Source organism: Brachionichthys hirsutus, chromosome 16, assembly GCF_040956055.1.
Source record: "Brachionichthys hirsutus isolate HB-005 chromosome 16, CSIRO-AGI_Bhir_v1, whole genome shotgun sequence".
NCBI classification, from domain to species: Eukaryota; Metazoa; Chordata; class Actinopteri; order Lophiiformes; family Brachionichthyidae; genus Brachionichthys; species Brachionichthys hirsutus.
In genome coordinates this window covers 4,562,777-4,589,803 of record NC_090912.1, presented here as the reverse complement: position 1 = coordinate 4,589,803, position 27,027 = coordinate 4,562,777, and the positions used below count along the sequence as shown (strand labels likewise).

General features: G+C 43.6%; 4 protein-coding genes across 4 annotated transcripts; 1 reads left to right on the top strand and 3 right to left on the bottom strand.

Annotated features, from left to right (window-relative positions):
- Positions 1 to 128: 128 nt before the first annotated feature.
- On the top strand, positions 129 to 11,464 carry atp2a1 (ATPase sarcoplasmic/endoplasmic reticulum Ca2+ transporting 1). The gene is made up of 24 exons (XM_068750070.1): positions 129 to 420; positions 1,255 to 1,272; positions 1,511 to 1,593; positions 3,719 to 3,823; positions 4,651 to 4,789; positions 5,040 to 5,120; positions 5,207 to 5,292; positions 5,385 to 5,540; positions 5,631 to 5,772; positions 6,610 to 6,776; positions 6,871 to 6,959; positions 7,070 to 7,172; positions 7,254 to 7,385; positions 7,525 to 7,650; positions 7,786 to 8,004; positions 8,107 to 8,218; positions 8,310 to 8,533; positions 8,675 to 8,895; positions 9,119 to 9,321; positions 9,588 to 9,673; positions 9,805 to 9,938; positions 10,258 to 10,375; positions 10,801 to 10,918; positions 11,213 to 11,464. Exons 1-24 carry the CDS (start codon positions 303 to 305, stop codon positions 11,221 to 11,223), a joined length of 2,991 nt encoding a protein of 996 aa, XP_068606171.1. The 5' UTR covers positions 129 to 302; the 3' UTR covers positions 11,224 to 11,464.
- Positions 11,465 to 11,712: 248 nt separating this feature from the next.
- Positions 11,713 to 16,495, bottom strand: rabep2 (rabaptin, RAB GTPase binding effector protein 2; the record flags this gene model as incomplete). Its single annotated transcript, XM_068749793.1, has 12 exons — positions 11,713 to 12,583; positions 12,697 to 12,813; positions 12,975 to 13,129; positions 13,384 to 13,395; positions 13,511 to 13,589; positions 13,733 to 13,846; positions 14,187 to 14,285; positions 14,404 to 14,499; positions 14,757 to 15,125; positions 15,203 to 15,285; positions 15,456 to 15,611; positions 16,441 to 16,495. Coding segments are annotated over 12 exons (1,428 nt in total), but the record flags the coding sequence as incomplete, so codon positions are not given.
- Positions 16,496 to 18,623: 2,128 nt separating this feature from the next.
- si:ch211-11k18.4 (uncharacterized) lies at positions 18,624 to 22,349 on the bottom strand. Its single transcript, XM_068749792.1, has 12 exons — positions 22,232 to 22,349; positions 21,681 to 21,792; positions 21,430 to 21,523; positions 21,124 to 21,178; positions 20,745 to 20,885; positions 20,109 to 20,269; positions 19,903 to 20,001; positions 19,666 to 19,811; positions 19,404 to 19,575; positions 19,203 to 19,315; positions 18,781 to 18,865; positions 18,624 to 18,683 (listed from the first exon to the last, which is right to left on the bottom strand). Exons 1-12 carry the CDS (start codon positions 22,347 to 22,349, stop codon positions 18,624 to 18,626), a joined length of 1,356 nt encoding a protein of 451 aa, XP_068605893.1.
- An 876-nt stretch (positions 22,350 to 23,225) lies between these two features.
- On the bottom strand, positions 23,226 to 26,319 carry nudt9 (nudix (nucleoside diphosphate linked moiety X)-type motif 9). The gene is made up of 8 exons (XM_068750227.1): positions 26,222 to 26,319; positions 25,472 to 25,759; positions 25,220 to 25,309; positions 24,733 to 24,819; positions 24,353 to 24,464; positions 23,979 to 24,125; positions 23,810 to 23,894; positions 23,226 to 23,713 (listed from the first exon to the last, which is right to left on the bottom strand). The coding sequence occupies exons 1-8, from the start codon at positions 26,317 to 26,319 to the stop codon at positions 23,568 to 23,570; spliced, it is 1,053 nt and encodes a 350-aa protein (XP_068606328.1). The 3' UTR covers positions 23,226 to 23,567.
- Between the last annotated feature and the right edge of the window lie 708 nt (positions 26,320 to 27,027).

Genomic DNA, 27,027 nt, shown 5'->3' with positions numbered 1-27,027 from the left:
CCTTTTTGTGAGGCTTTCAGCCAATGACTGGTGAGTACATGATGAGCTCGCACCAATGGGGCTTCTTTTTCAACTCTATAAAACTTTTCAGAAAGGTTTTGCCGGGTCAGTCCAGGGCTCCGAGAGAAAAGCAGCAGCCATAGAGAGAGAGAGAGAGAGAGAGAGAGTGAGGAAGAGGGGGGGTAGAGAGACTGCGAGTATAGCTTCCATTGTTTTAAGGTTCAGTGTCAGGCCAGCTGGACCGCTCAGACTGGCGTGAATGCTTCCGCTTTCTGTCCTGAAGTCCCTCCATTTCAGCAAGGATGGAGAACGCACACATCAAAGAGTCAGAGGACGTCCTGTCCTACTTTGGCGTCACTGAAGACACTGGCCTCTCACCTGAGCAGTTTAAGAAGAGCCTGAACAAGTATGGCTTCAATGGTGAGGGAGAAAGAGAAAATGATGGATGGATGGATGGATGGATGGGAAGTTCCAGGAAGAGGAGCATTAATGCGTTGTTTAATTTGGTGTTTAATGAGAAAAAATGTCTTAAACACCCACACTGAGGGGAGAAGAAAGAGAAGCTGGAGGTGAGATGGATTCTCTGTGAGCCTTTGGTGATGGCCTAATGGAGGGAAACCTCGGCATGTTTGTTGAGCAGCTGATCAGAGTTTCACGTGCCTGACAGTCGGCTCTGGCTGAAGGACGATGGTTCATTTGAGACTTTAGGAGCAACTCAAGGTCAACTTGCTGAGTTGTTCCAACTTGCATCTCAGCCTCGACTCAGTTGCCAAAGGAAGGCATGAAAAAGGTTGTGGGCTGAAATGCTTCACACCTGTGTTTCTCCATCCACGACATAGGAAAAAGATTAGAATTCATTTTGACATTTTGAACACATACATTTCAGAAAATCTGAAACGTTGCAAACTGCAAAGCAAATTGCATCTTTGTGTTGATACTTTCTGCAGTTTTAAGAGCTGTGTTTTTTTTTTTTGCATCGCATCCTGCTCAGTGGGTTGACTCTGTGTTTGGTGACAAATTGATGCTGGAACAAACAGTAAACTATAGCTTGACATCATAATTACTGGACATGAAGACTGGCAGCAGGACGAGCTCGTAGTTCTTGTTTGCTTCGCTGCGTTGTCATTCGTGAACAACGTGCAATGGTTCAGACCGTCGCTGACTTTGTGGACTGCAAGCGTTAATATCGTTGATTCATTTGACGTATATATTATTGAGGCGTTAATACGTTTTTTTGTCTTTCTTCACCCACAGAGCTACCAGCAGAGGAGGGTGAGTTCAGACGTGATGTTGGAATCACATGTCATGTTGTGTCACCTGTTCCTCTCGCTTCCTGTGATGTGATGACAAGCCATTGATTAAATCCCTGTCACTGGCTTCACGCTTGATCCCAACTCACGCGCCTCCTTCCTTGCTTGACTAATCTTTTTTTGCATGCTCGCATACGTTATTGAGATTACGTCGTGTCATTATAACCGTTATATGTTTATAATAGCAATTTCTTTAACAGGAAAAACCATCTGGGAGTTGGTGATTGAGCAGTTTGAGGACTTGTTGGTCAGGATCTTACTGCTGGCCGCCTGCATCTCTTTTGTGAGTTTACATTTGTCACATAACACAGAATGTAGATGAAGAGAAAACTTCATTTATGGATTTTACTGTCAAAAGACAAAGCCATTTGTGATATGTGTTCATCCTTCAGCAGTCGTCATGAATTTCATTTCATTTTCAATTAAATAAAATTCCAGGCAAGAAGGAAGTTTACATTTTATGTTTTTCCCTTAAAGAAAGGCTTAATCTGTTAAAAACTCTGATTTCATTCTCAGATGATTTTATTGTACAATAATAACTGTTATAAATTTGGAGCAAAGGTTTTTCCTTCTCCAAAATGATACATTCATCATATTAGTAGAACATGTTTTCAATTATAAATCATTTTATGACCTTACTGCAAACCCTCCATAAAAAAAGGCCCGCGCATCAAAAGGCTAGGTTTAGATTAAAGCGCTATAAATGTCCAATCCAAGAATGTCAATCCAGGAAAAGCTTGTGAAAAGGAAACAAAATTATATATTGGCCGCAGAAAGCATTGTAAACAAGGTCTGCTAGGCTAAAGATAAGGAGAGAGAAAGACACACGCTTCAGCTCAAAATGTTTTGCGCTCTATTACTAACAGATCTGAGCTGCATCTTCTCTGACACTTGTTCTGTTTTCTTTGAGATTACACACAATCTCCCACACTCAATCTGCCAAACAGAGTGCGAGTTATTCAATTACATGTCCTAGTTCTGAATTGTGCAAGGAATCCCTCTTCCTCCCTCTTCCTCCCTCTTCCTCCCTCGTCTCCCTCGCGTGTTGCTCCCTCCAAAACAGTTTAGTAGAGGAGAGTAGGCTGGACACTTTGTCTTAATCCTTGATCTCCCTCTTGCACAGCTGTTACTATGGCCTTAGAAGGCCCTAGAACTCTGTTGTGTGTGTGTGTGTGTGTGTGTGTGTGTGTGTGTGTGAAATAGGCAGCAAGACAAAGACAAAGACAGAACGAGTCTGACTGCGTGTGTGAATGGCTGCAGCTTTATTTAAAGAACGTCTCAAGCCAGGACGAGAAACCATATCCTTGGACAAAGGTCAGGGATGGAAGGAACGAGGGATGGCTTGCAGCAACAGAAGAGAGTGAAAGGCAGAAAGAAAGGCGGGGGGGGACGTCGGGGATTGGGTTGCACAAAGACATTGTTTGTTACGATGACAACCGTGTGTAATATTCTCAGTCATATACAGTGTCTAAAAAAGAGAACACTAAACTCGGAGGAATGTCCTGCCATCGCAATGCGCTGACAGGCGCTGATGCTCATTCTGGAGATCGGGCGAGTCTCTGAGGGGAAACAGGGTGAGGAGAGAGAGCGAGAGGCTGATGGTGTTACCCAGAAAGGGTGAGAAACAATCTGAGAGGAAAAGCAGGCAAATAAATAAATAAAAACATTGCAGGTTGCAACTCAGAGAGAAAAGAGAGGGGTGGAGCTTCTTCTTCTTCTTCTTCTTCTCCTCTCTCTGAGTTTAGCTCTGTGCTTCGCTGAACTGCAGCTAATCTGTGTCAATGTCAACACGAAGCCTTTCCGAAACAGATCTGTGGTAGTAACGTGGGCTAATTTTTTATACGTCATCACAGACTTCAAAGAATCGCTGAGTCGTGCAGGCATGGTTTGTGATGTCATGCTTTGTTCACAGTGATGAAGAAGAAATGTTTGTCACTTGAATGAGGAGACCTGCATGATCTCAGTGGGGGGGGGGGGGGGGGGGGATTCAGATAAATTAATTACGTTTAATTAAATTTGCTGTTATCTACTCAGATATGTGGATTTGCCATTTTTCATCACCTTGCAATCTGAGAAAATGGAAATGCTGTAAAAAAAAATTACATTTAACAAACTACTAGCATAATTGACTAATTATGAAACATAAATAATAAATTACATGTGTTGCTTCCAATTTGGATAGAAGTGAACTGAATTGAAAAAAAAAGAGGAAATAACATTTAAAACAAGAAATTTGTTGCCATTCTAAATCTTGGTACACAATATTTGCAGGGTTTTCTCTGGACGTTGAAGCGCTGTTTTGTTTTGTTTTGTCTTTGTCCAAGAAAAAGGAAAAAAAAAATGTAAAGGTGCAAAAATCATTTTAAATATATGTGATTTTCATTTTGTGTATGATGTGTCTCTCTAAGGTGTTGGCCATGTTTGAGGAAGGTGAGGAAACGGTCACAGCCTTTGTTGAACCCTTCGTCATCCTCCTCATCCTCATTGCAAATGCTGTCGTTGGAGTGTGGCAGGTCAGTGGCTGAGCGGAACAATTGCGATCTCAAGGACTCATACCTGCCCCTGAACACTGACAGTCACACACACACACACACACCTAAATAGCCTCTTATACTTAGTAACGTTCACACACCATAAATCTCACGCGGTGGGCAACCGGCTCAGGGCGAAGCCCCCCCCCCCGTCCTTTACAGCGAGGCGCGCACCTTCCAGAGCTGACGCTGAGTTCAAGGGAATCCAGAAAGAGTGTCCTGACGTCAGCAGGAGGTGAAAAGATTGAGGGATTAAGCCAAAGAGGCTGAGCGGCAGTATGAGGGGAGGGGGGGGGGGGGCATGCTGGACTGGGACACATCCCGCCTTGAAGTCTCAAGCTGCATGTCTCTTTGTTACGATCCACGCTGAGCAATCCACAGTAAAAATACAGAAGGATGATCGGGTTACCACGGGCATAGTGTGTCTGTGTGTGGTAGGGGGGCTCATATCAGACCCTGCAGCAGTCATTTGGAAACTATGCACACTGATTCACAAATGGGGGGGGGGGAATAGAGAGGGAGGGTAGCTGGCATAAATTGGACTTTACACTTTGAGGCAGTCGAGGGCAGCCTTGGAAGAAATCGCCAACCGCCTGCACATGGAGCTGGTTGACCTCGGATCAACCTGCTGTTCTTACTGCACGGCCCAGAAAACACACAGATGATTTGTTAAATGGGTTATTCATCATCCCATCAATCAATTCATGTCTTACTGTCTTCATCGTCTCTATTACTGGAACAATGAGGGTCCGAAAGACAACATTAATACTGACAACGTTTCATGCAATGGTTCGTGCTTTGTTCAAAAGGAACGCAATGCAGAGAGTGCCATTGAGGCTCTGAAGGAGTACGAGCCTGAGATGGGGAAAGTCTACCGGGCAGACAGGAAGAGCGTGCAGAGAATCAAGGCCAGGGAGATTGTTCCAGGTGATGTGGTCGAAGTTTCCGGTAAGAATGCAAAAACTGGAATATGTTCTTCGGACTGCTTTAACAGTTGCATATATGCATATAAGTCCATTTAACCCGAGTGGATGTTTGAACAGACAGAACCATTGTAATTTGGCTGCATCGGTGGCACGGAATTTATGTGATGTGGCGAGGATCATCAAAGCAGATTGACAGAGAAGAGCGAGTGTGCGTGGACGTCCATGATGTCCCTTTGGTGCGTTTCACATGGCCGTGTTTCTGTGGACACTAGTTGGTGACAAAGTGCCTGCTGACATCAGAATCATCTCCATCAAATCTACGACCCTGCGAGTGGACCAGTCCATTCTCACTGGTGGGTCTCGTGTCACAGAGCAAACAAACAAATAGAGGTTCCTTCCCTGACCACAGCCCCGCCCGGACCCTGTGTGTCTCTGATAGGTGAGTCTGTCAGCGTCATCAAGCACACTGATGCCGTCCCGGACCCCCGAGCCGTCAACCAGGACAAGAAGAACATGCTGTTCTCTGTGAGTCCTGTCCCGTCTTTTTGTCCAGTTTGACCAACTGCCCCCCGCCCCCTGACGATTTGGGTTTGTGCCTCTCTTAAAACACTCTCCAGGGCACAAATATTGCAGCTGGAAAAGCCACTGGCATCGCCGTTGCAACCGGCGTCTCCACTGAGATCGGGAAGATCCGTGACCAGATGGCGGCCACCGAGCAGGAGAAGACTCCGCTGCAGCAGAAACTGGATGAGTTTGGGGAACAGCTCTCCAAGGTGGATAGTGAGATAAATAGAAAATAGTTGATATAATATAAAACAAAGCTTTAAGGCCTCCCGTGTGCCTCTGGACCGCCTGTCCTCCAGGTCATCTCCCTCATTTGTGTGGCTGTGTGGATTATCAACATCGGCCACTTCAACGACCCTGTCCATGGAGGCTCTTGGATCCGCGGCGCTGTCTACTATTTCAAGATTGCTGTGGCTCTGGCAGTGGCTGCCATCCCTGAAGGTAAGCCCCCCGGTTTAGGAACGTATCTCAGAAGTACATCATGTACCTCATCTATAGGATATAGGATGCTGCGTGCGCCAGTGCATTCAGGATTAAATCCAGGCTAGTGGCTCATGAATGAGCTGCGCAATATTGTTATTATTATTTGGTTAGCTTCTTCTTTTTTTTGCCGATTCAATGGCAAGCAGCCACAAAGCCCAGATGATCCTCCCTCGGGGATGATTAGAATCCGAAAAGGATCAAACCGCCACTGAACACTTGAAGCAGCGATGTCTCTCCACCTGTTCTGAGGCAGAACCAGCATCGTCCTACAGACGCAGATGCCACCATAATGTCACTACACTGGACAAACTCCAGGCCTTGTCAGAGACGATGTTTGCCAAGCATCCGACCGCAAATCCCACTGAAAGCTTTGCAGCAGCCCCCCCCTCCCTCCCTCAGGAATACTATGGCGAATACAGCAGCTGAATGTGTGCCAGCACGGGACTACCACTGCTGGTCACTCTGCCCAGTGGCGGGGGGGGGGGGGTCCCCAGACATATCAGATGGGTTAGGCCACAAATATCTTCATGTCTTTTAATTGCAATTAAGATTGTTAACTGTGATTATTTTTTAGATTAAATGCATCATAATTTGTCGCCAGACTTTGAGCCATTTAAACATGAAATTCCAATAAGGATATTATTATTTTTTTGGGGGGGGCATAAGATCATCATTATCTATTATTTATATTTCTCTCTAGGAAAAGAACATTTTTGTCCACATTTCAGTTTTTTCAGTATTTCATTCAGTTCCTCTCCTGGTGCCTGATCTCCTTTCCTTTCCCGTTGACGGCAGGACTTCCGGCTGTGATCACCACCTGCCTGGCTCTGGGAACTCGACGTATGGCCAAGAAGAACGCCATCGTCAGAAGCCTGCCCTCTGTGGAGACGCTGGGATGCACCTCTGTTATCTGCTCTGACAAAACCGGTACCCTCACCACCAACCAGATGTGTGTGACTAAGGTCGGCTCATGCTCATTGCTTAACTTTAATAACATCTTCTTATAACAGAGGAAAAAGGCAGATGTGATGTATTGTTTGTCATATTTCCACACAGATGTTCATCATCGATAAAGTTGACGGCGAGAGTGTTTCACTCGCTCAGTTTGACATCTCGGGTTCAAAGTACACCCCAGAGGGAGAAGTGTAAGTGAAATAAGAGTAAAATATTAACGTATATTAAGACCAGAGCATGCACAGAAACACTGTGTCACCGTCCTGATACTTCCTGATTTTTGTCACTGATTTTCCTCCAGTACAAAGCTGGGCTTGTCTGTAAAATGTGGCCAGTATGATGGACTGGTTGAACTGGCTACCATCTGTGCTCTGTGCAATGACTCTTCTCTGGACTACAATGAGGTCTGCGGCACATTTAGGACATTTGGTTACCCTGTAAAGCCCTCCCAATTCAAAATTTGTTTTTTTTTCTATGTGATCCAGTCCAAGGGTATTTATGAGAAAGTGGGTGAAGCCACAGAAACAGCCCTCTGCTGTTTGGTGGAGAAGATGAACGTATTTAACACTGAAGTGCGTGGCCTCTCCAACGTGGAAAGGGCGAATGCTTGCTGTGCCGTAAGTCCAAGAGATAGAATTCACTCGATGACTTCAGTCCAGTTGTACTAAACCTTAATACCAATGGTGTTTAAATCAGTCTTGATTTCATTTCTTTTACTGCTAAAGTTCAGCTTTCCCCGCTTTGGTGTTCGAAAAGGTGATCAAGCAGCTGATGAAGAAGGAGTTCACACTGGAGTTCTCCAGAGACAGGAAGTCCATGTCCGTTTACTGCTCTCCCGCCAAGTCGGCCAAAGCCCCGGTGGGACGCAAGATGTTTGTCAAAGTGAGAATGTGACTGAAGACAATAGTAATATAATAATAATATAAATATACAATTACCTGAATGGAGTTCACGTTAAGTGATAACATTGCTGCATGTCGGTGATGAAGTTGCATGTCCTGTTAACTGTGTCATCAGGGCGCTCCAGAAGGTGTCATTGACCGGTGTGCATACATTCGAGTTGGCACCTCCCGTGTGCCCCTGACTGCCCCGGTCAAAGAGCACCTTTTGTCCGTTATCAAGGAGTGGGGCACTGGGCGTGATACACTGCGCTGCTTGGCACTGGCCACTCGCGACACACCTCTTAGGAAGGAGGAGATGATCCTGGAGGACGCCTCCAAGTTTGCAGACTATGAGGTGATAAAGTAATAGTAATAGTTTTTAAATCACTGATTTATTACAAACTACATGAATTTGTTTGTATTTGTCGCTCCAAATAAACTTTTTTTTTTTCTCCAGATTGACTTGACCTTTGTGGGCTGCGTCGGCATGCTGGACCCTCCTCGTAAGGAAGTCATGAGTTCCATTGAGCTGTGCAGGGCTGCTGGCATCCGCGTCATCATGATCACGGGTTGGTAGACAAATTAAACTCAGCAGTTCAATGTCATCGTGAAGGAAGACATCGATCAACACTGATCAGGACTTCCATTCTCTGCCCGTAGGCGACAACAAAGGCACAGCCGTAGCAATCTGCCGTCGCATCGGCATCTTCGCAGAGGATGAGGACGTCACTGGAAAGGCCTTCACCGGTCGTGAATTTGATGATCTTTCTCCGCACGATCAGAAGAAAGCCGTGCGAAAGGGCTGCTGCTTTGCCAGAGTGGAACCGTCCCACAAGTCTAAGATCGTCGAGTTCCTGCAAGGCTTTGACGAGATCACTGCCATGGTGAGAGGGACAACTCGTGCTTTTGCTGTCATTCTGAGTTTTAAAAGTTTATAAAACCGCTTGTAATATAGGTAGAAAACAATAAAACATCCGACGTTAATAGTTTACTCCTCTACATAAAACCCCCACCCCTTCACAAAGACTGGTGACGGAGTGAATGATGCCCCTGCCTTGAAGAAAGCGGAGATTGGCATTGCCATGGGCTCTGGCACTGCCGTCGCCAAGTCAGCCTCAGAGATGGTCCTCGCCGACGACAACTTTTCTTCCATTGTGTCCGCTGTCGAGGAAGGCAGAGCCATTTACAACAACATGAAGCAGTTCATCCGCTACCTCATCTCCTCCAACGTCGGGGAGGTCGTCTGGTGAGTGCCTGACGCTCAAGGGTGGTGCATGGAAAAAGGCATGTCATGTGGGGGAGAAATCATCTCAGTATAAATGTTTGAGCCAATATTGGAGACAAATTTTGGTTTGGCACTGAGATATGAACCAATCATGAGCACCAACAGGGAATCATTTAGTCTTCGCTTAAGACAAGAGGGACAAGAAGCGGGACAGTGTCCAAACTAATGCAGTCATTTCCTTCAGTATCTTCCTGACTGCCGCCCTGGGTCTGCCCGAGGCCCTGATCCCCGTCCAGCTGCTGTGGGTCAATCTTGTTACCGACGGCCTGCCCGCCACCGCGCTCGGTTTCAACCCCCCCGACCTGGACATCATGGGCAAAGCTCCCCGCTCCCCCAAAGAGCCCCTAATCTCTGGCTGGCTCTTCTTCAGATATTTGGCCATTGGAGGTAGAAGACATTCCTGCTCTCACTCTGTCTCTGTCTCATCCATTGAAGGGTTTCCGTGCAGCGAGAGATTAGCTGCTGCATCTTATTTCACTTCCTTATTCAGCTTTGGGTTTGATTTCTTTATTGCTGAGTCATTCTTCTTGTTGTGCTGGCCGAGGCACCCACACATTGGAACCTAGTTTCACACATGTTGCACCTGAAGAATGAAGAATGGTCTGTTGACTGCAGAGTTTCCTTTTTATTCCGTATGGTAATATGCCTTCCAGGTTATGTTGGTGCTGCTACCGTGGCAGCTGCTGCCTGGTGGTTCATGTACTGTGACGAGGGTCCTCAGGTCACTTTCTACCAGCTGGTTGGTGTTTTACTCTAAGATTATGCATCTATTAATCCCAAAACGGACTTCATTTAGAATCATATTAAGTGAGACTACAAATGATTAAAAGCCGTTCCAAGTCAGAAATCGTGTGTTTAATTCCCCGTCAGTCACACTTTATGCAGTGCACCGAGGACAACGAGGACTTTGACGGGATCCACTGCGAGGTGTTTGAGGCTGCCCCTCCGATGACCATGGCTCTGTCTGTGCTGGTCACCATCGAGATGTGCAACGCTCTGAACAGGTCTGACTATGTTGGCGATCTCAATATGTGACATTCCACCCTGTGGTGGAATGCGACAAAGTAAATTGTCTCCTATATTTAAAGCACTTACTCCATTACGTATCTCAGTCGTAGCTGTCAAACATGAGCTTACGACAGTAAGAAGAAGATGTGTCTCATGGATTCGTCTTCATGTCTCCCTCCTTTGCTGACTTTTGGAAGAAGGCTTTATGGACTTAAATCACAGACAGACACAGACACGCTCTTTCATATGCCCTCACACATTTTCAGTCTGCATTAACGTTACCCTCCGCCTCCCCATTCACCCCCCCCCCCCCAGCTTATCTGAGAACCAGTCCCTGCTGCGCATGCCCCCCTGGAGCAACTGCTGGCTGGTGGGCGCCATGACCCTCTCCATGTCCCTTCACTTCATGATCATCTACGTCGACCCCCTACCCGTGAGTCCGCCCTCCTGCACTACAAGCAGAAATCCATCTCCCTGTGCTCCTTCCTCACGCACCTCACACACTGCCTCTCTCACACACACACACCCTTCTTGTTGCTTTATACTTACAATGCCCCCAGATTACTAACAGAGGTCGAATTAGGCAAACATTGAGTTTTCGTGTTGAGATAACTCTTTTCCTTTTTTTCCCCATCATTTCTGTGTGAATATTCCCAGTGAAGATTTTTTAGAATAAATGTAATTCAAATTTGCATAAATTCACTGAGCTTTATTAACAACAACTCATTCTACAGGTGACATAATAGGCACAGAATGTCTTTATATGAATTGAACATGATATTCCCGATCATCTGAGCTCTAATATTAATCATACCTGCACAGTCAGCTGTTTTAACACAGTGCTGCTCTTGTCCACAGATGATCTTCAAACTCACCCACTTGAATGTAGAACAGTGGCTTATGGTGCTGAGGCTCTCTTTCCCCGTGATCCTCATCGACGAGGTTCTCAAATTTGTAGCGCGTACATATCTGGAGGGTAAGTTCATCGTGCATCCTTCATTCTCTTAGTATAATGTTTTTAATGCACAGGAGCAAAACACAGATCATGATGAACATCACGGTGAGTAATGATGCGGAATGAGGATCCTGGTGAGAAAATATTGTGTTTGTGTTTGTGTTTGTGAAAAGTGCGGGAAGTATCTTGTATTTGGACAGATAGGCTAAGTTTAAATAGCCAAATATTGGAATTCCCTGAACTGGTTCATCCTACAAATGTCCTTCAGCACACAACACTAACTGAAAACTGACAGGAATATCTTTTCCTATCCAGGAAAAATCTAGAATTCAACTGAGCGGGAGAGAGATGAGACAGGATGGAGCTGCTGAAAGCCACCGAATGTGACCGAGACATCAAGGGCCATGAATAAAAAGAAAACAGACAAAGCCGTCTGATAATACACCAAAAGAGCCGCAAAATATATATTTTTCTGTGTATGTACTTAAGTTAATATATAGATGACCTATTAAAACTATTCTGTGTTGATTCTATTCTTTAAGAATAAAATATATGTATTTAAAAAAAAAAAAAGGTTGCCCAGCTTATTTTCTTGAACACAGGTTGTACCTCGTAGATGTTTAATCGTGTCGGCCTGATAAACAGGCGTCTGCTCAAATTATTATTTTTGTAATCAGTGAAAACTTGAATAATTTTGGATTCAACCATTATTTGCACAAATGAGATGAATGCATGCTAGTTCAATTAAGATGTTCATATTAACACCGTTTTACGGCATGTAAATCCATTTTACAAGATGATTAAGAATGCTCAGTTGACACATGATTTTTTTTATTATCATGTAGTGAAACACGCATGTTATGCACATCAGTATTATACAGTATTATACATACACTTTGGTGTATGGAGCGCCTCAAAATCAAGTTTTAAGACTACTGTTAAACTGATGCCGTGAAAGGTTTACGACACACATTTCTTTTTTATACATTCATTCATTAAATTTGACTTCACTTCTTTTCTTACAGTCATCAAGCTTCTTTAAAGCCTAAAGCCGACATGGCTGTAGTACGAACAGGAAGTTACCAACAATGAGCTAAATTAAAAATAAAAAGACAATTAAGACATGCCGAAAATAATATATTACATCTGAAACGCAGTTTATTTCAGAGACTTCCAACTTTGGATCACTTCATTACTGCACTGTGATTCAGTGTCTTATTACAGGTCCTTCACATAAAACATGAGGGTAGAAAGGTAGTGCGCTTTATACATGTAACAAACGTGTTGCGTTAATCGAGGGTTTCTTTGGACTCTTGTCAAGTTTTAGCTAAAATATATTTTACCTATGTATTAGTAGTGAAATAAACTTTCTCATAGCATTTAAGACTCATTGGAAATCACTTTTGGTCACTCAGCAACAGTTTCAACGCTGAAGCATTATCATCCCTGAAGCAAACACAAAACGCAGATGAGAATAAATCCCATGTTGGAGGCGCTAGCAGCACTTTCCCTGTGATTCTCAGTATTTCTTGTAGTGATGGTAGGTCAGCCCTCCTGTCATATTTGGACTTTGGTTCCAGTGAGACTTTAAAATCAGGAGTCGTCTGCAGCTTCACTGACTTCATCTTCCAGAATGTCCTTGACTTTCTCAAAGCTCTCGGCCTGCCGAATTAATTCCAACTTCACCTGCAATGGAAGTAAAAAGCGTCCTAAAGTATTAATAACTTCCATTCATTCGGGCTATTTAACAATCGCTCCCCCGCGTGAGCCGTCTTCTACAGCTGCGTACGACCTCTCACCTGCAGGGACTGGGAGAGCTGGACGAAGTCCCTCTGAACGGTCTGGCTGGTGTCAAACTGGGAGCGCAGACTGATTACCTGGCTTCGCAGCTCCAGACACTGTTGATGCAGGGCTGCCTGACAGCCACAGAGAAAACAGTCAACAATGCCTGTCTGTATTTGTCATATTCAGAATATAAACTTTGCCGTAATCCCAAGTATTCAGAGAACAAAATTAGAGATTCTAATTTATTTAGCAAGGAGACCTAGCAGAGGAGTCAAAAGCAGGTTGAATTTACTTTATCATTGCTGAGAGCCTTGTTGGTGTTCTGAATGTGAGAGAGCGCCACCCGCAGGGCTTCCAGCTCCGTGCGGCAGGCCAGCAGCTCAGCTTCTGTCTGGTCCTTCGTAGCCTGGATTCTCTCCATCTCCATCTTCAGACTGGACAGCTGCACTGCACACACAAGCACAAAGAAAGGCCGCTTCGAGTCTACATTTGGAAGTCGATCCCTGCATCAACTGAAAAAAGGTGTCATTATTTAAATTAAAGATTTACTTCAACTGAACAGTTCTGTTTCTTTTGATAATAATGTGATCACCAGAGGCTATTAAAGGAGGGATTTAATTACGCGTGATGCAATATTACCCATCATCCATCACGGGACCTTCAATTGTCTTAGCTCACAATAAAATCAGTTTTTTACTCACCTTCTATAATTTCTGATGACAGTATTTGCAAACGGGGAGCACGCAGGAGAGAAAGGAAAATATAAAAAAAGTTCAGTGTCACGAGTTGGTGTTGAAACCCTTCTCCACATAATCACACTTCACTGACCAGTCTCCTCCGTCTGGCTGTTCAGCTGCTCTCGCAGGTTGACGATCTCAATGCGCAGACGCTCCTCACAGTGCGCCCCCTGCAGGTCAGACTTTAGCAATCAGCATGCACATTGTTGTAGCAAGTAGAGAGAGACAGGCCCCCCCGACGTCCCTCCTTCCTTCCTTCCTTCCTTCTCTCCTTCCCTACCCATTGATTAAAAACCATGGAAGGGAATCGTACCTGCAGCGTTGCTGGGAATAAGGAGCTGGGCTCCGGTCCTTCATCCACAACCTCCTCTCCCTTCAGCCTCGACAGCTCATTGGACATCTTCCTCTGGGAGAAGGACAATTCCATCTGGACACACAAACTCTAATGTGAACATCTGCTCCTACCGACTAATACATTAAATGAAAAATAGTGTACAGTTACATAAATACTATACAGGTAACTATAACAACCTGCCGTAGAGGTCAAGTGACTGTTGCTAGGTTAGCCACTGTCTTGCGGATGAGTGAGTTGTCATGCATCACTCAAGCAGACAAAGAGCAGCTAATTCTGTTGTATTATCAACATCTTGGGAAATACACTCCCCCCCCCCCCCCCCCCCCCAGTACACAGTACAATAAGTAGCTGGAGCCAGCGGCCGGTACAGACAGACAGCCTGACTCTGTGGGATCGACGTTCCATCGCTCACCAGCCGACTCTGGACCGCATTCTGTGATTGGCTGAAAGATTTCTGTAAATCCTGGAGGAGGAACTCTGATGTGTGGACCTGAGACTGGAGCAGTGATACCTGACAGCACACAGAAACGAATCAACATTCAGATAGCTCTGTGTGTGTGTGTGTGTGTGTGTGTGTGTGTGTGTGTGTGTCCCTCTGTCTGTGCTACACTCATAGCAGCCATGCTCACCTGTCTGTGTGTGTGCTTGGTCTGTGTGTCCAGCTCTTTCTCCAGCTCCTCGTTCTCAGCCTGCAGTCGACTCACCTCCCCTCGCAGCTCTGACAGCTGTCCAACACATCGCAAAAGTAATCTGTTTTTGGTCAAACTCAAAATTTCCAACTGAATAATTCAAAATAGCTCATAGTAAAGTCTGAGTTCTTTTCCTGCTATAAAATGTTGTGCGTGAATGCTTGACAAAAAACTTTCTTAAATACAAAAATTGTAAAACGTTTATTTCAAAGCAGCTTTTTTTTTTTTGGGAATCAACAAACGGGTCAATAATATCATAATGCAAACCAGCGATATCGGTTTTAAATTGATACCTGGGCGTTGAGCGCGTCCCAGTCGCTGTGTGTAATCAGCCTGTGTCCAGCTGGTGGAAGGTAGATGGCTTCAGGCACCAGAGTGCCTGTGGACACCAGAGATTCGGTGTCCTCCTGAGCTTTGAGTTTTCTGGGCAGAGAGGGCGTGTCTAAGGAGAAGGAGGACAACGAAGCCGAGTCGCAGTGCCGCAGTGAAAAACACCCTTCTGCTGAGAGTGGCACCCCGTCTCCCTCCGCTGCCACCTCGGGCTCCACACGCAGGATTTGCATTCCGTCTGCTAGCGTCATGTTCTCCAGCTCGGACTGGCTGTTGATGAAATGTGTCTGGGATTCATTACTGGTGTCTGTCTTGGCTTTCCTTTCAGTTATCTAAGAAATGGGGGGGGCAAAGCAAATCGTCTAAGTGTAGAACGCTTTGGACAGAAGACATGAAGTTACACACTGACCATGTTTTGTCCACTGGATCGTCTCCACTCCAAAGGCTGAGACAGGAGAACAGATATCCTGGCCTCATACTGCGCTGCTGTCTCTGTAAACAAAAATATTTACTGAAATATTCATAATGAAATGTTTTCTCCATACAAAACACCCGGGAAAACGAAAAGGAAAAGTGGTTCATTGTGTGAATTACGTGCTCTCAAGAATTGTGAGTCTCAAACACACACGTGCGTATAAACATATACATAAATACACACCGACCTCTCAGAGCCTCCTGCAGAGACTGCATCTCTTGATCACACTGTTTCTGCAGCTCTGCCAGTTCCTCCTGTTTGCTCAGCTCGCAAATCGTTGCCACACCCTGCCAGTGTTCAACCTGAGCTCGGCACTCGGTGAGCTGGGCCTGCAGGCTCGTCTCTAAAAGTGATGATCAGGGTGCCATTTCTTTTTTATTTCGTTCACTTATATAATTCTATTACATAGAAAATGATGTTTCCTACAGACTAACACCTTCACAAGCATCACCATTGCACCAAATGAGAAAACTTGGTTATATATTATTAACTTTCTTTGACTGCAATAGAGAGTATCTTTCATTTCTCAGGGAAGAATGCTTGGATCTTTATACGGAAGAATGCTGAGGGGGTTGGTATCTAAAATGTGGGCAGTTTGAAGGGGAACATTACAAAATCAAAATCCACTAGATTTAAATGGTTGGTTGTTACTAATCCAGAGTTACGGGTAGGTAAGTATGCGTTTGACTGACTGCCATTCTAATGGCTTGTCTGTCTGCTTACGGTGGGCAAGTTATACTTCAAATAACTTGATTTATGTTGCAGCACTATTACATATACTACAGTATTTGCAGCAGGTCTCTGAAGGTTTTACATTTAAGGTGAATCTGTAGTATTAAACTATTACATGGTTGTTACAGCTGCCATGCTGTATCACAGCCGAGGATATTCAGTAGAAGATAAACGAGTATTCATGCTGGATCGGATTTAAAAATTCACTTTGGTCTCGACTCTTCGTGTCAAATGTTAGTAGCTGCACAGTAAACAGCTCAAGTGTTAGCTAGCAGCTAGAACCGTCCATTATTTCTATGATAAACGATGCTTACAAGCAGTCAAACTGTTGCTCCAATATCAGCAGGTTGAGAACAGGCTGACATTTTGGTTCAGTAAGAACTCGAGTTATAAAGCGGCTATTATCCCATCACAACTAGTGTAGCGTTAAATAAAGTTACCTGCGTCTTCACTCTTTGGGTTCATATTCTTGTCAGTCTGCACTCTTTGGACAATATGACGGGAAAAAAAACCGTTTATAAAAAGTCAATGAAACCTATCAAAGTACTCATTTTGGTTTGGTATTTGAAATTGTCAACGAAGTGACAACATCAGGAAACAACTTTCCCCGGTCTGAGCCTACGGAAATGACGTCAGCTAGCTTCCTGTTTAACCAGTGCCCCTCCTTTTGAGTTCGGTCAACATTTGGTTCGTGTGGTTCCTACACACTAGTTTATCGATTCTCGCTGACAGCTTGTTTGTGATGATCTGTTAGATAATATGGCGATCTGCACGAGTCCCATCTTTTCCCCATACTTGGCTTTCATCGCCCATAAATTCCTGTTTTTAACAATTATTCATTATGATCACACTCATTTCTTCATTATTTGGTTCCTCTGTGTCTATGATGGTGGTGGACCTTAAACCCTGAAGGTTATTTTCTAATTTATTTTGCGCTTTCTTCATGGCCACAATAGAGGTGCAAGAACTGAAAATAGTTTTTCTTCTTTTTTTCTTTATCAGCCTCCAAGTTAAGGCACGCAATGTCTTCTTTCAGCCGCTTGACAGACATCTCTTCTTTTGCAATTCCATTTGTTCCATTGGGCATTCTTGCCTTTGCTGGATGGTTGAATTTGCGTAGAGTTCTAGGAGGCATTGTAAGAATAAAAAAATTACTGTCATGAAATAACTGACAGGATAACTGTAAAGACAGGCCAGTCCTTTGATGCACTGCAAAATATGAGACTCTTTGTCACTATTTATTGGGAAAAAAATACCTGACAGTCAAGTAAAAAGTTTTTTTTTACCAAGCAGCACTAATCCTGAAAATAGGAAGCTATTTTTTTTAACATCTCCACGTCAGTGTTTTTGCACCTGCTTCCTGTTTGATAAAGGCATGACTATACAAGCTCCATAGTTTCCTGTTTGGCTTTCAATAAAAATTATACAGGATCCAAGATGACTGATTCTTTGGCAAAGTGAAACATACCCTAAATAGTGATGGTGAATAAAAAAAATGTTTTCACCTAAAATGGGTTTTAGTCAGATTGCAGTCAAACACTCATCTGCAGTACATGCTGTGCTCAGAAGCTGCAGATCTATAAATAGCATTGACTCGGCTCGACTTTGTAGCCTTCATCCTTTTACAAGCATCACTTCGATTTTCATCTAGAAAACTGATATGCAGGAATTCATCCACGCCGTCTCCGCCTTACCATTTACAGTCAAACAGGGTGTGGCAAGGGCAAAACTGAGCAGAGGATACAAGAGACAAAGCACAAGTCATTCTGTCATTGTTACAAATACTTTAAAGGCATTGAACCCTGAATGTGAGAATCATATCTTGACATGCATCCAAATTAATATAGGACAAATAATTATCAAATGCAATTGGAAAGCTGAAGATTTGCTTGAAATTATTACCATGAAAGGTTTGTCAGACTTTAAACTCAAGAAAAATCCTCAATTTCTATACTGAATATATCTTTATTTAGGACAGTTGTAGTTGATCACAGGGAAAACAGGGAATTATAAGATGAAAGTGGTTTTAAGTGCTTCATTGCGACCTCAGTTGTCATTTAGTTTAATAACAAGAGTTGTCTACATCATAAATTCTAAATATTAGCCGACATAGAAATTCACTACGTAACTCAGACTTCCATTCAGCCTTTAAAGAACTGTATAAAACACTCGTGGAATGTTCTCAAAAACCATCTCATACAAATCGACTCATGTAAGAGTGCTTAACATGTTAAATCAATATACAATTTATTTATTATAAGCAGACTGATTTTTAAATATCTTGAAGTGACATCGGCCTTAAACCTGAATGGCAGAGGGGTACAGTATCAATGTATAATCAATTTTATGAGATTATCAGTAACAAAAGATCATTTTCCATTAGACCAAATCCTTTTCACATGCACATGTTTTCTTTTTACTGAGGTAATCAGATTTTACAGAACCGAAAGCTTGAATGGGCTCCTGCAGTATCCAGAAAACTGTATGAAAACATATGTCTGCATAAACAGCACCGAGTGGTAAGAGTGGCACAACAGTGGGTGTAAAACCAATGCCAGTTTATGATTGAAGGTGATCTTTGGTCCAGTGTGGAGATCCAAATATTAGTGAACATCTGCCTCATTCACGAGCCCATATCCTGGTCACTGACACTCTGGCGAAGGTAATCTTCATATAGCTTTTTCTAAAAGAAAAAATAAGAAAAGTTGGTTAAAGACAACCAATCATCCCTGTTACGGTCACGATCCTTTAACATTCAATCGCTCGTACACATGGGATACCTTTTTGGTCTTGACCACCTCTTGAACATATTCCAGCTTCTCCTGCAGTTGCCGTTTCTGTTTGCCTGACAGAGTTGGTTGAGTCCTAGATAAAACGAGAGGGAAATGCCGTAAAGTTCAAGAATGTGTCATGATTCATTTTAAATGAAGAATCGGTTGACTGAAGTCGGAGAAATTTGGACAAGATATTTAACGTGGCTCAGTGCTGCGATGCCACAAAAGGAAATCAGAGATGAGTAGAAGAACTAAAAAAGTTTAGGACACTATGTATAAAGGAAAGTAAGATATGGATAACTTTAAAGGGCAAAAACCCACAATTACTTTCCTTATGGATTAACCTCTTAATTATGTGTGTTTAATTGCGACAGATTCAGCGACATCAGTCAAAAAGCAGCAAAAGTGCAATCATTTTGTTCTCCTACTTAAAGGAGAAGCGTGCGATGATGAGCAGGAGGAAGGAAAGAAGGACGAGTCCGGCACAGCCATAGAGTTTCTGCTCCATAGTGAGGGAGTCAAACACTCCCACTACTGGAATCTGTGGATGACATGAGCAGTAAATTCAACCTCATAAGGCTTCATAAGTAGATGACGCAACAACTGTAAACAAACGGCTCGACGCTCACCAGGTAGAGTGACAGCGTCTCTGTCCCTTGGCGGCCCAGCGCCATTTCTAGCATCTCCCGGGAGAGACCGCCCAGCACCAGCAACGCCATCAAGGCCATCGGGACGCTGAAGCCCAACAGCGTTATGAAGCAGCTCTTGCAACGTGCTCTGCGGTTCCCGGCACTGGTCAGCCTGTAAGGGCAGAGGGTGGCGAGTCAGTCTCTGAAGCGTGCTGTGCGCCCCGCTAGCGTTGACCCCTGTGCGGGACCGTGCCTCAGTCACCTGTCATTGATGAGCCTATCGGTGATGGCCTCGCTGATGAGCTCGCAGTCTTTCTCCAGGGAGTTGAGCGTGTTCTGGACCGTCTGGTTAATCGTTTTCTCAATGGCGCGACACACCTCTTCAATCTGATTGACGCAGCGGCTAGGCTGAGCGACGAGGGAGCAGAAAAGGACGAGGAATAATATACAAAAGAGTAGGCTTAAAAAGGAGCAAAGACAATGAAAGCAGAACGCTCACCTTATTGGGATTAGGAATGTAGATGGTGGGCATGTCAAAACCGCATTTGTTGAGTCCTGGTCGCTTGCAGAGCTCCTGTACGATCTGCATCATTACTCTCTGAGGCATGCAACCACATCAAGACAAACAACTAGTCAAAAGGTTTGCAAAAGCAGAATGACTTTGCCAACAAACAACCTTTGTAGCCAAGGTGCTGCTGTTCTGACCTGCCTGTCCGACTCTCCCCCCGCCTCATCGGCCTTGCTCAGGTAAAAACGCAGTCGATCCCCGTGGTTCTCATTCAGGCTCTCCACAATGTTGAGGGTGCGCTTGCATAGAGCCTGACCCATGGGGTCAAAGAACACCAGAATCAGGTCACAGAGGTCACCTGGGAGCAACAGCGGAACGCAACTTCATTTTTCACAACAGATTTAGACTCGTGCTGTGTTTGAGGATATCTTACGTTTGTAATAAAGTTCATGGCAGCGATAGTTTTCACCTGCTCCTCACTGAGAGGAGCGGGAGTTTCAGAGAACTATTACAAGATTTACAGCGAGCCAAATGTTTCAGATGCTGTGTTTAAAAAGAACAGGTAAATTAATTCTCCATTCAGTTTTGCTTCTAAGTTCTTAGATATTTCTATTTTAACCATTTTTCCATTAATATTGCTTTTCTTGACAAGCCCGATTTCAAATTCACATGGAGATAAAAGCAACAACTAAGATGTTGCCATTTTAGGCCAGTGTTAACCGGCGATGTAACAAGTTTAATAAATAACTCGGCATCACAGCACCAGGTGCAACAATTGTCTTGGGAATCTTTGATAACTAGAGGACAGATGCGGCCCGTTACTGGCAACCCACCAAGCCACAGGATGACTTCGTCAACGTCAAATGGGTACTTCATATCACCGTCCACCAACCCCGGTGAATCCACAAAGGTCACCAGGCCGAACCGTTTCTGTCTGGACGTGCAGATCTCTGTGCTCAAGTACTCTGAAACACCTATAGGGTAGAGCACAGGTAAGATATAATACTATATAAGGTATGCTGATATTTTAGTTAATGCTGATTGATGCTGATCACTGATCTCTATAACAAATCTGAATCCTTGCAGGAGTAACACTTCTTTGATGAGCTAGCGACTATGAAGCTCAAGGCTGCTTCAGTGTTTCCTAAGGAAAACAGTTGCTGCACACTGGTCAGTTTGAATCCCAGGTTGTGATTGGAGGTGAAATCTCACCTTTGAACTGTTGCAGAGGTTTGAAGTGTGGATATAAGTGGAGAGTGGCATTTCCCTATAAAAACAAAAAACAAAGTCAATCAGGGATGAATAAATGTGTAAACTAGGTGTCTGGATCTTCAAGTTAGAGTAATTATGATTTCTTTTTAAAAGGGAAGCTATGTGTAACACTGCTATTTTGAACAGACATTCATTTTTGCAAGATGAGGAGTACAACTGGAGTCTTGCTTTGCTATTTCTTCTGGATACATTTCAAGTCATTTTACAAGATATTGCACCTCATTGATTTCCTAATGTTGAACTCACTGTGAGAGACTCTCTCTTGCGGCCGCTCGTAACAAAGCTGAAGCCTTGGGTCTCAATGGCCACTCCGGTGCGCTGGATGTGCTCTTCAACGTACCTGACACGAAAACACAAAGCATTGCAGTCGTTAAGTATTAAGCACTAATGTTTCTTTACAGTATATAAAAGACACCACCTCGTTCACCCGTCATGGAATCACTGAATGCTAAACTGACATGACACTTGCACGACATACTTGAAAAAGGCATAATTACCAGTTGATGAAGGAGCTTTTCCCAGCAGAGTGGTTTCCCATTAGCATCACAGTGATCTTTTTCCTGGGCGCCAGCAGCTTCACACCAACAGATTCGGCTACTGTTATCAACCCTAAACAAAACAGAGAAAAACTTTAATTAAGGTGGCACCTGTTTGAGTCTGGACAGGCTTCCAAAGGGGAGCAGAGTTTCTACACCGTGTTCTTCCTTTGTATGTGAACGCACGGCTATACTCGCGAAACTAAGCATGCCTCGCCACATTACAAGAACGTTTTAACTCGAGCCGGACTCGACGTAAATAGACGCGCATCAACGGATATTCACCAAATAAATTAGAAGATCTTTACCCATCAGCTGCTGTTAGCTAGCAGCTAGCAGCTAGCCCCCCCTGGTCGGGGCTACAGTCACGTGGGTTAATTCAGTGGGTAGCTAGCTAACCTCAAACCGGTTAACCTCTAGTTAGCTGAGCTGTGTTATCAGATGAGGGGATTGGGACCGTTTCTAGGGACAGTTCGAGCCCGGCATGCATTATATTATATCAGTCAACTCACCGCTGTCGGGATCGGCGTACAGTTGATGACAATCCCGCAAGATGCGCTCATCGCAGGGCACGCCGGCTGCAATGGATTCGGCGTTTGCAGCACTTCGGCTTTTGATTTTCCCAGACATTGATGAAACAATAATGAAACAGCTCTTCTGGATAGAAATGTACAATAATCAATCGAGCAAGTCTCCAACAAACTCCCCGAACTAGGTGTGAACAAAGCCGGTTTGCTTTTTTTTTTTGAATCGCCCCGGTCTGCTAAAACGTAAACCCAGCCACGTCGTCAGTCAGCCTGTCGCACAGGCTTTTGGGTAATGTAGGACTTCCATGTGATTTCCGTATCCACCCATACCGGGCTAAGAAATAACACTTCATTATTAATATTAATATTATGCTTGTCTTTATGTTTAATGCTTTGAAACGAGGGAGTTACAATATTATGTGAAAGAAAATCGATAAATATACGCATCATGTCTCTGAGAGTAACAAGTTTGTCCCTTCGTGTCCTCCTCTGATGAAGATGCGTGTCAAAAGTGACACGTTCCTAAATGAGGCCTTGCAAATTTACAGGAATAAAACAATTCAGTCTGTAGCACAGATACAATTATTGTATCTCTGCAGTGGCTTCGCTCTTTGAAATTAAGTACTGTCCATCTTTGTTAGACTATAGGTATGGTTGGCCCTGTCTGCTTCTTCATGTAGAGACAATGTAGAGAAACTGCACCTACTGATGTGTGTTGAGCGTGAAACGGCCTTCCCATCCCACTCTCTGCTACAAATTGACACGTTCACCAATTTAGCTCAAGTCTCTAGGCTGAGCTTCAGCTTCACGGCTGCGTGGGAAGGTCCAGCAACTCTTCATATTCTTCTTACATCAAAGTGAATCTGCACTCTTTTCATTCTGTTTGACCCCCTTATTACACTTAATCTAATGTAGTCTGTGTTCTGTTCACTGCAGCTCATTGTGGTTGTTTTTCCATGGTCACACTGCTTTAATGGGATTCTTGTTATCAGTGAATACATTTACATAATCTGTACCAATATAAATTGTAATGTGTCACACAGAAGCATCTTGCATTTTACAGTCTGTTTAGCTTCTAACAAACAGTGACTCAAAGGTATATTCATTTCACAAGTTCTGCTAGAATTAAAAGGTCACTGCACACCAAATAGTGGATTTATATGAGTGTCAATTAAGTAAATGCAGAGTTGGCTTTCACAATAATGAAGATTATGATTTATTTTAATTAATGAGATTCACATTAGTCATATGTCGCTCAGCACACAGAGACGAGCGTGGCTATTAATATTTCCTTCATTGTCGCAGTGTCCTTCGTTCCTGGTTACCAGTGGGCTTTTCTCTCTTTGGCTACCAGCTCCAGGAACTGGGAATGACTCGCGTAGAGTGGGAAGGACGAGTCAACATCAACCCACTGAACATGTCCAGCATCATCTCCAGCTTGAAGCGGCAGCTCACTCATGCTGTCCCCTGCAGTAGCATCGAAGACATGTCAACATTCAGATAAACAGGCAAGTTTGTCCCTATAACTAGGCAAAGAATATACAATTACTGAATTACTAATACCTGACTCATCGTGGAAGTTGACTGCGACTGTCTCCATCCAAGCGTGGTCAGTGTTTCTGGGATCATCCACGTAGCCTTTAAAGACCTGAAGGCAAAAAGGATTTACTTAGAGAAGCAGTTGTTTGCCACAGTTTAGTAGTATACAAGTGACAATGTGTCAGTTGCTGACCTGAAATCCTTTTGATTTGAACAGTTTGGTGATGCGTTCATGTATTTTTGCTCTTTCTGATGGTGGGACTACCAGCGAGTTCAATGCCTCTTCTGAGAACTCCCGCTGCAGCGTGAGAGAGACCTGCTCCCCTGCATCTACCATCCCCTACAGAACACACTCATGAGCAAACAAGAAGTCACAGGAACACCTCACATCACTGAAACAGAGTCCAGGTGTGAATTTATTTTTGTTGTCCACTGGCAATTTTGAATAGAGTATAGTGAATAGCAAGTTATGAGACAAAGTGTCAGTCACATACGGTGTAAAACAGCAGATCCAATTCCTAATGCTTATGTTCATTCATCAAATATTCATTATTTAAAGCCACAAACCCCAGGAATGGCCCACTGCCCACAGTCTTTCCTCTGGATGGACACAAATTGCAGGAGTGGCTGTTTGGAGATTGGGTGATGCATCTTGGCTCCTTTGGCATCTACTTTCCACCTGCCAGACAGTGACATGCATCAGGTAATACAAAGAGAAAACTTTACAGCTCTAATTCCAGCAAAGATTGGATGCTATGTAGAACCTTAATCAATAAAGGAATAAAAAATATCTGTATATTTGACCTGCATTCAGTCTGAACACAGTAGAAATTGTACAATAATGATAACTGTTGACTTTGCTACCAATTATTAAAGCATTCAGAGAAAGTAGAGAAATCTCTGCATGTTAGACGTGAAGGCTGAAAACCAACAACAGAAAAAGTTACCTAGTGACAATGGGATCTGCTGCGTGATTGGGCCCCCATTTTCCAAGCAAACCTCTTCCAGTCAACCCTGTACGTCCGCGAGGATTTCTAAGTAAACAAAGGTCAAATTTGTCTAAATATACTACATTTACTAAAGATATGTCTGTTAGAAATACTTTTTAATACCAAGTAAAAGCAGTCACTCCAGTGTGTTTGTTGGTATTAAAGCCTCATTAATTAAAATCTTTGACACTGTAATATGAGGAAATATCTCCCCACAATGTGAAAGGATTATTAATACAACAGATCAATTGCATACATAATCTTGTTGCTATAGTGGGACCACTTCAGTACGCTTTCTATCCTTTGAGCCTCGATAGTTACTAAAAGCAGATGTGGACTATCTGCTTTTAAGCAAATGCAACCAAAATAACATCACTAATTGATGTTATGTCAAAGTCAAGCAAAGTTTTTATGAACTACTTCTCCTTGTTTTTTATGTACTTACAGTGGTTTTCCCTTGTCCAATTTGTAGCTGCCCTCAAAGCTTGTCCTGTCAATAGCACCATCGACAGCATTGAACTTAGGAGAGAAAGTTCTGGGAAATAAGAAGCGGCCATGAAACCCGGAATTACTTAACTCCAACTACACAAAGAAAATAGCCAAGATTTTGGACCACATAATAACTGACAGATGTTCAATTTACTCAGAATAACATACATTATTTTATTGCAATATGTATTATGTGTGAGGCGCTCACCCAATATCAGGATCTGCCCATACTGGTGTCTTCAATACTGATGGGTCGGTGTAGCTCACTGGAGTATACTGTGGCCAGTTCTGGCTCCAGGCCACCTTGTCATCAGGCACAGGAAAGCGCTTGACTTTGGACCCTGGATACAGGTGGCATCTGGACTTGATATGAGGCTTAGATGAGGCTGGCATTGTCCGTATACTGGTCATGTAGAAGTTACAGTAACTGGTAGTGATGGGTCTGACTGTTTGACTTGTACTGCGAGGATGAGACAAAGGGCAGGAGATGGCTGGTCTGCAGAGGAGGAAATGTGGGACAAAAGCATCCAGAAAGTAAGACTCTCATTGTCCCCCCTGCAGCAGCACGGTCCCAGCGCTAACCCACATGAATTCCTTGACATTCGGACTCTTCAGTGAAAGCTCCTCTTTCATCATAAATCTCTTCTGACCCACCCCACTGTTATATTCAAAAGGAAAACAGATACTGAAATAGGATGAAAACCTCTGCCATTCTGCATTCACACCAATTGACTAATTAATAATGGTTTAATTCACCTCAATCTGACTAACACCTCATAATGTTATAATAACTACATAAATGTTACCATCAAATTCTACCAGTGATTGAGGACTTTGACAAATATTTGCACATATTTGTTCCCATATTTGGATCACTGTGTTAGTTAACAACAGAAACCTGTCCTATATTGCGCCTTTATGGCGTGTAGTTGTTTAAGCATTGTTATGCACAACGTACCTGACTCCAAGGGTGTAGGCGACATGCGGGAGTCTGAAGAGGGTGAGCACTAGACGAAGCCGGCCGATCCAGTCCCGTCGCAGAAGGAAATGAACCATGCCACATGAAGCACGAATCAATAATACTAGAACAAAAACACACAGCCCAGTATCCAGGAAGTAGACCGCCCGACGCGATGACGTCAGAAACTCGCTTGCAAACAATTGAATAAAAAGAAAGAGTAAAATTATGTAGTAGTCTATTTAACATTTAATACTCTACGTTTATTGCATGTATCTTAATTTAAAAATCTCAATTTTTGAGGGCATGTATGCGGCTTAACAATAAAATAACAAAAACATCTTAGTACAATTACGTAACGTTGGGGAGCGCCACGTTTATAGATATCTGAGCTAAACATTCACGTATTTGTGATGAATAAACACACAAAAAACCTCGATAAATTCACAATTTGATTATAAAGTCTTCTTGTCACAACAAGCAGCGTGTAAAAATGTTTATTTATTTATTTTTGGCACGCCCACACGCTGCTGCTGCATGTTTATTTTGCGGATTGCGCTTGTTTCGTTGTCATAAGAGAATGGAATAGGCGGTGCGTGCATGTCCCTGACGCAACTCCGCCCATACAAGACACCCTGGTGAAATATCTAACGCATATCTACTACCGTAGTTTTGCACGGGCATTTACGCTCGGTGCTGAAGCCAAATCCGCCTTCACGCACGAAATCTACTTACTCCTCTTGATTTAGAGAAGGTCTGAGCGAGTTTTCTTGCTCTGTCCATCAGATATTCGGTTCGGCGACGTA